Source organism: Salmo salar, chromosome ssa18 (assembly GCF_905237065.1).
Source record: "Salmo salar chromosome ssa18, Ssal_v3.1, whole genome shotgun sequence".
In the NCBI taxonomy this organism is placed as follows: domain Eukaryota; kingdom Metazoa; phylum Chordata; class Actinopteri; order Salmoniformes; family Salmonidae; genus Salmo; species Salmo salar.
Genome location: NC_059459.1, coordinates 72,790,613 through 72,802,474, shown reverse-complemented (window position 1 = coordinate 72,802,474; position 11,862 = coordinate 72,790,613). Strand labels below are relative to the sequence as shown.

The following is an 11,862-nucleotide window of genomic DNA, read 5'->3' as shown; positions in this document are numbered from 1 at the left end:
GTCGCTCTGGATAAGAGCGTCTGCTAAATGACTTAAATGTAATGTAAATGTAAATGTATGCATGCATCACTGTGTGTGTGTTGCAGACCTACACCATGACAGTGGTTGTCAGCAGCAATCCTCAGTGAGGATGTCTCAGTACCTGCAGTCCTGGCAGACCATCAGCCCCTTCTCTGACCTCAGCAACCCTTAGGCCACACCCACCTGGCCGCCAATCAAACCGACTGGCGCCGGTGCCAACCAATCACAGCCAACCACAGTGAGTGATTTACCTGTTGAACCCACACTCATACATATCATACTTTCACACCCCTTATCCCCTCCCCACCTCATATTCCTAAATAGGTAACATACCAGGGTCATATAGGCACCAAAAAGAGAGAAAAAAACAGACAAAAACAGGGAGGGAGGGAATACCTGGTCCTGGTCCAATGAGAAACGCTCACGTTCGTTTTCCAATGAGAAACATTTTAGAACGTTTCGTGCCCTAATGGACATGACACTGTTAGCCTCTTCTACCTTCTCCCTTCATAAACACTCACACCGCCATGCATGACATGATATTCACACACACTCACACCGCCATGCATGACATGGTATTCACCGACACTCACACCGCCATGCATGAAGTGGTATTCACAAACACTCACACTGCCATGCATGACGTGGTATTCACACACACTCACACCGCCATACATGACATGGTATTCACACACACTCACACCGCCATGCATGACATGGTATTCACTCACACCGCCATGCATGACGTGGTATTCCCACACACTCACACCGCCATGCATGAAGTGGTATTCCCAAACACTCACACCGCCATGCATTACATGGTATTCACACACACTCACACCGCCATGCATGACATGGTATTCACACACACTCACACCGCCATGCATGACATGGTATTCACACCCTAAGCCTTTCTCCCACCCACTCTTTTTCCATTCACTAACTTGATTACTTAGACGTCCTCACAAAGGACACAAACGTCTATATTATCTTTGAAAACAAATCATTGAACAGCTTACTTTCTCTTCTGTCAATCTTTCACTGCTGACAGAGTTAATTGTCAACTCTCCTTCCGTGACCTCCAACTGCTCTTAAATGCAAGTAAAACTAAATGCATGCTCTTCAACCGATCACTGCCTGCACCTGCCAGCCCGTCCAGCATCACTACTCTGGACGGCTCTGACTTAGAATGTGTGGATAACTACAAATACCTAGGTGGCTGGTTAGACTGTAAACTCTCCTTCCAGACTCAAATTAAGCATCTCCAAACCAAAATTAAATCTAGAATCGGCTTCCTATTTCACAACAAAGCATCCTTCACTCATGCTGCCATACATACCCTCGTAAAACTGACCATCCTACCGATCCTCGACTTCGGCGATGTCATTTATAAAATAGCCTCCAACACTCTACTCAACAAATTGGATGCAGTCTATCACAGTGCCATCCGTTTTGTCACCAAAGCCCCATATACTATCCACCACTGCAACCTGTACGCTCTCGTTGGCTGGCCATCGCTTCATACTCATCGCCAAACCCACTGGCTCCAGGTCATCTACAAGTCTCTGCTAGGTAAAGCCCCGCCTTATCTCAGCTCACTGGTCACCATAGCAGCACCCACTCGTAGCACACGCTCCAGCAGGTATATCTCACTGGTCACCCCCAAAGTCAATTCATCCTTTGGCTGCCTTTCCTTCCAGTTCTCTGCTGCCAATGACTGGAATGAACTGCAAAAATCACTCACTAGCTTTAAGCACCAGCTGTCAGAGCAGCTCACAGATCACTGCACCTGTACATAGCCAATCTGTAAACAGCCCATCCATCTACCTCATCCCCATACTGTATTTATTTATTTATCTTGCTCCTTTGCACCCCAATTTCTCTACTTGCACATTCATCTTCTGCACATCTACCATTCAAGTGTTTAATTGCTATATTGTAATTACTTAGCCACGATGGCCTATTTATTGCCTTAACTCCCTTATCTTACCTCATTTGCACTCACTGTATATAGACTTTTTGTTTTCTTTTTTTCTACTGTATTATTGACTGTATGTTTGTTTATCCACTGTGTAACTCTGTGTTGTTGTATGTGTTGAACTGCTATGCTTTATATTGGCCAGGTCACAGTAGCAAATGAGAACTTGTTCTCAACTAGCCTAACAGGTTAAATAAAGGTGAAATAAATAAATAAAATTGTATGTGTATTCAGAATGAACTCTGTGTTTTGTTGACTATGTGGTTTTGCGCGTGTGTGTGTTTCTATGAGAGAATTCCTACTCAGACCGATTCCAACAGGTAAACCAGTTTTTTATTTGTATTTTATTTTCAATCATTTTTTCCCATTGTTGTATTACTGTAGATTAATGAATGAATCTTTCTTAGTACCAGTCAGGTCCTGGACGATGGCATAAGCGGGTCGTTAGATACCATAGACGCTGCAGGGTAAGTGTTTTCCCCTAGCTCTAACACTTTTCTGTTGTGTTCTGTTCTTTTCTCTGCCAACTGACATAACATATTATAAGCCTTGTTATAAGACATTATAAAGGCTCGTACATGCTTATGACATTATACCTATATGTTATTTCTCTCCTCAGACTGTCTCCTCTCGTCTCTTATTCTGTCTTTCACAGGCGGAGAGCCAAGAAGCTGAACTGCCTAACCCTGTTATTCAACCAACTAAAGCTGGAGAAACAGGTGGGAGTTTTTTACTGCTGTGTTTTGTTTGTTGTGTCATAGTTACGGGCATGTTTTGTGACATGTCTGTGTGTTAAGGCTTGTCTTTTGAAGTGTGGTGTTAATGTCAGTGTTGTATGTTCCGATAGGTCTTGTATTAAATAAAGTACACTCCTAAAAAGAAGGGTGCTTTGCAGCTTTTTGAGGGCCATGAATCGAGCCATTGAACCCTTTTAGGTGCTATATAGAACTATTTCTTCTAGCAGTGTAGTGTATTTTATGGCTGACTGATGCATTATGGTTGGTTTGTCTGGTGTAATGGTGGTGTGTGTTGCATCTGGTGTTTTGTCCGATTTAATAATGGGGGTTACAGATGTAGGATCTTAATTTGATCACTCGTTTGTTGCCGAGGATTTTCCTGCACAGCAGGAAATGCAAACTTGTAGTGTATTCAAGTTTTAAAAAAGTTTCTAAAGTTTGTAATTTCCCCTTTAAAATGTATCAACCCCCACAAAAAATTATAGAGCCAGTCAGTAGGCTGAATGGCTCTCATCTTCGTGTCTCTGTTTACCTTCCAAATGCTTGTCTCCCAGAAGTGAGTACCATCACACACACACACACACACACACACACACACTACTGTTGTGCTGCAAATGAATGGTCACATGTAAATCTAGCAGAGATCAAAGGAAAGAAAGAGTTCTTGTTTTGCATTTACTGTAACATCCAGAGAAAGAGAGTGAGGGGAAAGGAGGGAGGGGAAAGGAGGGATGAGAAAAGAAGGGAGGAGAAAAGGAGGGAGGGGTAAAGGAGGGAGGAGAAAAGGAGGGAGGGGTAAAGGAGGGAGGAGAACAGGAGGGAGGGGTAAAGGAGGGAGGAGAACAGGAGGGAGGGGTAAAGGAGGGAGGAGAACAGGAGGGAGGGGAAAAGGAGGGGAAGGGGGTAAAGGAGGGAGGGGAAAAGGAGGGAGGGGTAAAGGAGGGAGGGGTAAAGGAGGGAGGAGAAAAGGAGGGAGGGGTAAAGGAGGGAGGGGTAAAGGAGGGAGGAGAAAAGGAGGGAGGGGTAAAGGAGGGAGGGGTAAAGGAGGGAGGGGGTAAAGGAGGGAGGAGAACAGGAGGGAGGAGTAAAGGAGGGAGGGGTAAAGGAGGGAGGGGAACAGGAGGGAGGGAGGAGTAAAGGAGGGAGGGGTAAAGGAGGGAGGAGAAAAGGAGGGAGGGGTAAAGGAGGGAGGGGTAAAGGAGGGAGGAGAACAGGAGGGAGGGGTAAAGGAGGGAGGAGAAAAGGAGGGAGGGGTAAAGGAGGGAGGGGTAAAGGAGGGAGGAGAAAAGGAGGGAGGGGTAAAGGAGGGAGGGGTAAAGGAGGGAGGAGAAAAGGAGGGAGGGGTAAAGGAGGGAGGGGTAAAGGAGGGAGGAGAACAGGAGGGAGGGGTAAAGGAGGGAGGGGTAAAGGAGGGAGGGGTAAAGGAGGGAGGGGTAAAGGAGGGAGGAGAAAAGGAGGGAGGGGTAAAGGAGGGAGGGGTAAAGGAGGGAGGGGAAAAGGAGGGAGGGGAAAAGGAGGGAGGGGAAAAGGAGGGAGGTTGAAAGGAGGTATATAGGGTCTAAAAGGATTAATGGAGAGAGATGGAGAATAGATGTTGTTGCTCTCTTTCTCTCTCTCTCTCTCAGAAACATTGCTATGGCTGTGTCATATGGAGTTACTTTTCCTGTTGAGGTGCTACTCCTCTCTGTGGTCTGCACTGGATACCTCAAGGTAACACTGTATCCACAACCCTAAACCTAGCTTCAAGTCCACATCCTGGTTCAACCCTAACCTTAGCCTCAACCACAACCCTAACCCTAAATGTTTCTCTTTAACAATTCCAGTGTGAGTGTTCTAGCAAGGTATTTGATGTGTATATGTGTGTGTGGGTGTGTGCACGTGTGCGTTTCAGAGGTTGAGCTCTAAGGTGTCCAGTGGATGTTGTCGCTATCGCACAGATTGGCCACCAGGGCGGCGCTACAACTACTACTGGTCTGCTTCTGTCTCCTCATCACCCTGCTCATGGCTATACTGAACATTGTAAGTCACACACACACACACACACACACACACACACACACACACACACACACACACACACACACACACACACGCATATGTTAACATGCATGCACACACATACTGGAATTCACAAACAAACAAACACACACACACACACACACACACTTTAACTCACTATGTTTTTCACTCTACAGTTTTTTTTACCTGGAAACAACCGTACGTCAATCTCCTACTAAATAACCTCCACCTATACACTGTCCCTGTGAGTACCTCCTCAATCCATCAAGCAGTCAACCAATCAATTATTACCTTACCTGAGACATGAACACTTTCGTTAGCCCCCTGAGAAAATACCTAGGCTTTAGCTCAGTAGGCTAACCTAACACACAGTTGTGGCCAGCAGACGACCCAGGTTTGTCATAAGGTGCTTAATATCTAGTCTAATATCAGTCACCGGTGATCACTCTCTTTCTCCCCCATCAGATCTTTTTCAGAGCTGATCTGATTGGTCAAAATTTGTGGTTTTTAGTTTTTTCCAATTAGTGAAAAAAAGAATCCGAATTGGGCTGTCTGTGTGAACGCAGCCATCGAGAGAGAGAGACACACACACACGTTGCTCTACAACGACACCAAGTAAGACTGGATAACAGGTAGTAACATAGTAACACACACCTTTAGCAACAGCTTTCATCAAAGCCACTTCAGTATCACATAACCTCATTACATTAGTCAACAAAGCCTGAGGCGGTGTTATCTCCTTGGCCCTTTGTTTAAGCTGTGTGAATAAATAAAGGTAAAATGATACTATCGTCTGGGTTCCACAATCTGGACTTACAGAGTGACAGACAAAAGGCTTGAAACTCAAACCTGGGTGAGTCAGACATGTCTTTTGTCTGTCACTCTGTGAGGCCAGATTGTGGAACCCCCTCTCTCCTCCCTCCCCCTCCCTCTCAGGAAAGTGAGTTTGAATATGTTTTTTAAAAGACTGACATGACAGAGGTGGAGAGAGAACAAGGGAAAGACGGATGATTACATGGTGGCTCAAAGTGTGTGTTTGTATTTCCCCGGGCCTGGAGTCCTAAAGGACCCTAAGATCATGGCTGGAGTTTGGTTGTTCATCTTCTATTTCGTCTGTCTGTCTGTCTGTCTGTCTGTCTGTCTGTCTGTCTGTCTGTCTGTCTGTCTGTCTGTCTGTCTGTCTGTCTGTCTGTCTGTCTGTCTGTCTGTCTGTCTGTCTGTCTGTCTGTCTGTCTGTCTGTCTAATATTTCTCCTGCCGAAATAAAGTGTGCGCCTGTTCACAATTCTCTGCTCTCCTGCACCTGACTTCACCACAAGTGTGTGTCTGTGTGTGCGCACATGCGCGTGTGTAGATGTAGTGTATGCATGTGTGTTTTAATTGTGTTTGTTTAAACCGTGTGTGTGTGTGTTTTTAAACTGTGTGTGTGTGTGTGTGTTTTTTAACTGTGTGTGTATTCTTTAGGTGAACTGGGCTGTCGTGTGTTCCTGCTGGAGCAGTGTTTTAGGACAGAGAGAGATGAGATGGAGAACGTTAACAAATTACTACTGCAGAATGTCCTGCCGATTCATGTAGCATCTAAATTCATGGCAAAGGCCATACGCAACCAGGTGTGTGTGTGTGTGTGTGTGTGTGTGTGTGTGTGTGTGTGTGTGTGGTCCGACCTGGTGTAACGAGTGCGCTGAGAGTCGGGAAGCAAGTTCAGGGAGTGAGTGTTTTAATAAATTAACAAAACAAAAAAACACGAAACACAAACAACGCACCGACATGAAAACAGAGTCAATGACACCTGAGGAAAGAACCAAGGGGAGTGACAGATATAGGGAAGATAATCAAAGAGGTGATGGAGTGCAGGTGAGTGTCATGAGGTACTGGTGCGTGAGACGATGGTGACAGGTGTGCGGGATAATCAGCAGCCTGATGACCTAGAGGCCGGAGAGGGAGTATACGTGACTCCCGGACTCAAGTACTATTTCAAATCATTTCAAATACTTAAGCTTGATTGAGCTGCCTGTTGCAGTTTAATTATTACAAAAGTCCCAAAAGTGCAAATGCTCACATGGCACTCCCGTCAGGCTAAAACAAATGTTGTAAAGATTTGAAATAGTAGTGGAAGGCAGGGCTGGAGACTACAGAGGGTCAGTCTGAGTGCCACCAGCAACACTGTAACGGTGACAGGGCCACTTCATGCAAATGACCAACCAAACCATGTATATAAGGTGTTTGTGTATATAATGTGTGTGTGTTGTGATATGACATTATGATGTGTTTCGTGTGTATATATAACATGGTTGTGTCAGTGTTATATGATATAGTGTGTGTGTTGTGATATGACATTATGACGTGTTTCGTGTGTATATATAACATGGTTGTGTCAGTGTTATATGATATAGTGTGTGTGTTGTGATATGACATTATGACGTGTTTCGTGTGTATATATAATGTGGTTGTGTCAGTGTTATATGATATGATGTGGTTGTGTCAGTGTTATATGATATATTCTGTGTGTGTTGTGTTTACCTCGGTACCCCAGTTTAAGGACTTCTACAACGAGCGCAGCGTGAACCGAGTTGGACTGCAGTGTCTACACTTCCTCAACGAGATCATCTCAGACTTTGATGAGGTACAAATAGGGCACCCTATTCCCTATATAGTGCACTACGTTTGACTAGGGCCACTCAGGATTCCCAAGTGGCGCAGCGGTCTAAAGCACTGCATCTCAGTGCTAGAGGCATCACTACAGACCCTGGTTCGATTCCAGGCTGTATCACCGTGATTGGGAGTCTCATAGGGCAGCGCACATTTGGCCTAGCGTCGTCCTTTGGCCGGGGTAGGCCGTCATTCTAAATAAGAATTTGTTCTTAACTGACTTGCCTAATTAAATAAAAGTTAAATAAAAAGGGTCTGGGTTCAAAAGTAGTGAACTATAGGGAATAGAGTCCCACTTCAGAGTTTGGTCTGGAACTCGGAAGGGAAAAAGGGCCTGGAGATTTTCCTCAACTGGTAACCTGACCATGAACTGACCATTAGTTTGTTACCAAATGTACCCTTTCTCTTTCTCTGCCTCCCCCTCTCTCTCAACCCCTCTGTCTCTAGCAGCTTCTCTCAACCCCTCTGTCTCTAGCAGCTTCTCTCTCAACTCCTCTGTCTCTAGCAGCTTCTCTCTCAACCCCTCTGTCTCTAGCAGCTTCTCTCTCAACCCCTCTGTCTCTAGCAGCTTCTCTCTCAACCCCTCTGTCTCTAGCAGCTTCTCTCTCAACCCCTCTGTCTCTAGCAGCTTCTCTCTCAACCCCTCTGTCTCTAGCAGCTTCTCTCAACCCCTCTGTCTCTAGCAGCTTCTCTCTCAACCCCTCTGTCTCTAGCAGCTTCTCTCTCAACCCCTCTGTCTCTAGCAGCTTCTCTCTCAACCCCTCTGTCTCTAGCAGCTTCTCTCTCAACCCCTCTGTCTCTAGCAGCTTCTCTCTCAACCCCTCTGTCTCTAGCAGCTTCTCTCTCAACCCCTATCTCTAGCAGCTTCTCTCTCAACCCCTCTGTTTCTAGCAGCTTCTCTCAACCCCTCTGTCTCTAGCAGCTTCTCTCTCAACCCCTATCTCTAGCAGCTTCTCTCTCAACCCCTCTGTCTCTAGCAGCTTCTCTCTCAACCCCTCTGTCTCTAGCAGCTTCTCTCTCAACCCCTCTGTCTCTAGCAGCTTCTCTCTCAACCCCTCTGTCTCTAGCAGCTTCTCTCTCAACCCCTCTGTCTCTAGCAGCTTCTCTCTCAACCCCTCTGTCTCTAGCAGCTTCTCTCTCAACCCCTCTGTCTCTAGCAGCTTCTCTCTCAACCCCTCTGTCTCTAGCAGCTTCTCTCTCAACCCCTCTGTCTCTAGCAGCTTCTCTCTCAACCCCTCTGTCTCTAGCAGCTTCTCTCTCAACCCCTCTGTCTCTAGCAGCTTCTCTCTCAACCCATCTGTCTCTAGCAGCTTCTCTCTCAACCCCTCTGTCTCTAGCAGCTTCTCTCTCAACCCCTCTGTCTCTAGCAGCTTCTCTCTCAACCCCTCTGTCTCTAGCAGCTTCTCTCTCAACCCCTCTGTCTCTAGCAGCTTCTCTCTCAACCCCTCTGTCTCTAGCAGCTTCTCTCTCAACCCCTCTGTCTCTAGCAGCTTCTCTCTCAACCCCTCTGTCTCTAGCAGCTTCTCTCTCAACCCCTCTGTCTCTAGCAGCTTCTCTCTCAACCCCTCTGTCTCTAGCAGCTTCTCTCTCAACCCCTCTGTCTCTAGCAGCTTCTCTCTCAACCCCTCTGTCTCTAGCAGCTTCTCTCTCAACCCCTCTGTCTCTAGCAGCTTCTCTCTCAACCCCTCTGTCTCTAGCAGCTTCTCTCTCAACCCCTCTGTCTCTAGCAGCTTCTCTCTCAACCCCTCTGTCTCTAGCAGCTTCTCTCTCAACCCCTCTCTCTAGCAGCTTCTCTCTCAACCCCTCTGTCTCTAGCAGCTTCTCTCTCAACCCCTCTGTCTCTAGCAGCTTCTCTCTCAACCCCTCTGTCTCTAGCAGCTTCTCTCTCAACCCCTCTGTCTCTAGCAGCTTCTCTCTCAACCCCTCTGTCTCTAGCAGCTTCTCTCTCAACCCCTCTGTCTCTAGCAGCTTCTCTCTCAACCCCTCTGTCTCTAGCAGCTTCTCTCTCAACCCCTCTGTCTCTAGCAGCTTCTCTCTCAACCCCTCTGTCTCTAGCAGCTTCTCTCTAAGCCAAAGTTCTGTTCTGAGGAGAAGATTAAGACTATTGGCAGTACCTACATGGCAGTACCTACATGGCAGTACCTACATGGCAGTACCTACATGGCAGTACCTACATGGCAGCTGTGGCAGCTGCTGGACTGACCAATCCTGCTATAGGGGAAGAGCGAAAGGTCATATATAGATAGCTCTGTTCTGCCTCACTGGGTCGAGTTCAAATACTTAAAAAAATACGCCCTTACATACTCTTTTTTCTGAGGTAGTCATTGATGTGTATGTGATTGGATAAGAGAAAGAAAGGTCACTTATCATGTTATTGTTTTCACCAATCAAATCTTGTCAATGAAATGGAAGTGTTCTCTTGTTCTCTGTCTCCCCCTGTAGGGCTGTGATGTGTCCTACAGCCATGTGTGCAGCATGGTAGAGTTTGCCATTGCTCTGAAGAACAACCTGGAGTCCATCAACCAACACTCCTTCAACAGATTCAAGCTACGAATCGGTGAGTCTGTCTGGCTGGCTGGCCAGTGGGACAAGAAAAATATGGACTGACTCATTTAATCTTTACTCGATTCCTTGTCGTCTCTCCTTGCCTGATTCTCAAAATGTATTGGAGAAGAAAGTCAGAGGGAAGGGACCTTCTCCTTCAGTACGGTTGAGGATGCACAGAATCAAGGAAAGACTAAAAGAGATCGAGCCTTAACTTGAGAGAGAGAGAGATCCCACTGCAGGTGGTGTGACCAAGAGATGAGTCATCACCGGCAAAGGGGAACTCAACACCGACTGACCAATCAGCTCCTCTGTTCTGACCTCTCCAACCAGTCATCAACACTCATCTGACCAAACAATTTTGTGTTAGAAATGCCCGGGTTGATTTCTGGTTCCAGTAGGTTCCTTTCTGTTTTCTGAAGACGTTAAACCACAATCCAGACTGTCAAAATATATATACTTGGTTGGCGAAAATTTGTGATCATTTATTCATTGTGTTTTTAATGACTCTCTACTCATGTACTACTGTATGTACAGTGAGGGGAAAAAGTATTTGATCCCCTCGTTTGCCCACTAACAAAGAAATGATCAGTCTATAATTTTTATGGTAGGTTTATTTGAACAGTGAGAAACAGAATAACAACAACAAAAAAATCCAGAAAAAACGCATGTCAAAAATGTTATAAAATGATTTGCATTTTAATGAAGGAAATAAGTATTTGACCCCCTCTAAATCAGAAAGATTTCTGGCTCCCAGGTGTCTTTTATACAGGTAATGAGCTGAGATTAGGAGCACATTCTTAAAGGGAGTGCTCCTAATCTCAGCTCGTTACCTGTATACATTTTACATTTACATTTTAGTCATTTAGCAGACGCTCTTATCCAGAGCGACTTACAAATTGGTGCATTCACCTATAATATCCAGTGGAACAACCACTTTACAATAGTGCAACTAAATCTTTTAAGGGGGGGGGTTAGAAGGATTAGTTTATCCTATCCCAGGTATTCCTTGAAGAGGTGGGGTTTCAGGTGTCTCCGGAAGGTGGTGATTGACACCTGTCCACAGAAGCAATCAATCAATCAGATTCCAAACCCTCCACTATGTCCAAGACCAAAGAGCTCTCCAAGGATGTCAGGGACAAGATTGTAGACCTACACAAGGCTGGAATGGGCTACAAGACCATCGCCAAACAGCTTGGTGAGAAGGTGACAACAGTTGGTGCGATTATTCCCAAATGGAAGAAACACAAAAGAACTGTCAATCTCCCTCGGCCTGGGGCTCCATGCAAGGTCTCACCTCGTGGAGTTGCAATGATCATGAGAACGGTGATGAATCAGCCCAGAACTACACGGGAGGATCTTGTCAATGATCTCAAGGAAGCTGGGACCATAGTCACCAAGAAAACAATTGGTAACACACTTCGCCGTGAAGGACTGAAATCCTGCATCGCCCGCAAGGTCCCCATGTTCAAGAAAGCACATATACATGCCCGTCTGAAGTTTGCCAATGAACATCTGAATGATTCAGAGGACAACTGGGTGAAAGTGTTGTGGTCAGATGAGACCAAAATGGAGCTCTTTGGCATCAACTCAACTCGCCGTGTTTGGAGGAGGAGGAATGCTGCCTATGACCCCAAGAACACCATCCCCACCGTCAAACATGGAGGTGGAAACATTATGCTTTGGGGGTGTTTTTCTGCTAAGGGGACAGGACAACTTCACCGCATCAAAGGGATGATGGACGGGGCTATGTACCGTCAAATCTTGGGTGAGAACCTCCTTCCCTCAGCCAGGGCATTGAAAATGGGTCGTGGATGGGTATTTCAGCATGACAATGACCCAAAACACACGGCCAAGGCAACAAAGGAGTGGCTCAAGAAGAAGCACATTAAGGTCCTGGAGTGGCCTAGCCAGT

The 11,862-nt window shown here is 46.1% G+C and overlaps 1 protein-coding gene across 3 annotated transcripts; it reads left to right on the top strand.

Annotated features, from left to right (window-relative positions):
- On the top strand, positions 1–10,535 carry LOC106577988 (adenylate cyclase type 2). 3 transcript variants are annotated; one of them, XR_006760509.1, is made up of 10 exons: positions 1–259; positions 2,293–2,319; positions 2,407–2,466; positions 2,655–2,718; positions 4,362–4,446; positions 4,628–4,755; positions 4,932–4,999; positions 7,288–7,377; positions 9,846–9,960; positions 10,078–10,535. XR_006760509.1 is itself a non-coding variant. In XM_014156494.2 (8 exons), the coding sequence occupies exons 5-8, from the start codon at positions 6,278–6,280 to the stop codon at positions 10,164–10,166; spliced, it is 381 nt and encodes a 126-aa protein (XP_014011969.1). In that variant the 5' UTR covers positions 2,498–2,718; positions 4,362–4,446; positions 4,628–4,755; positions 4,932–4,999; positions 6,219–6,277; the 3' UTR covers positions 10,167–10,535. The 3 variants fall into 3 exon arrangements, 2 of the variants coding, with proteins under 2 accessions (XP_014011969.1, XP_014011967.1); XM_014156494.2 differs by lacking the exons at positions 1–259; positions 2,293–2,319; positions 2,407–2,466 and adding an exon at positions 6,219–6,364 and having other exon boundaries at positions 2,498–2,718; XM_014156492.2 differs by lacking the exons at positions 1–259; positions 2,293–2,319; positions 2,407–2,466; ... (2 more) ...; positions 4,628–4,755; positions 4,932–4,999 and having other exon boundaries at positions 6,588–7,377.
- Positions 10,536–11,862: the final 1,327 nt, after the last annotated feature.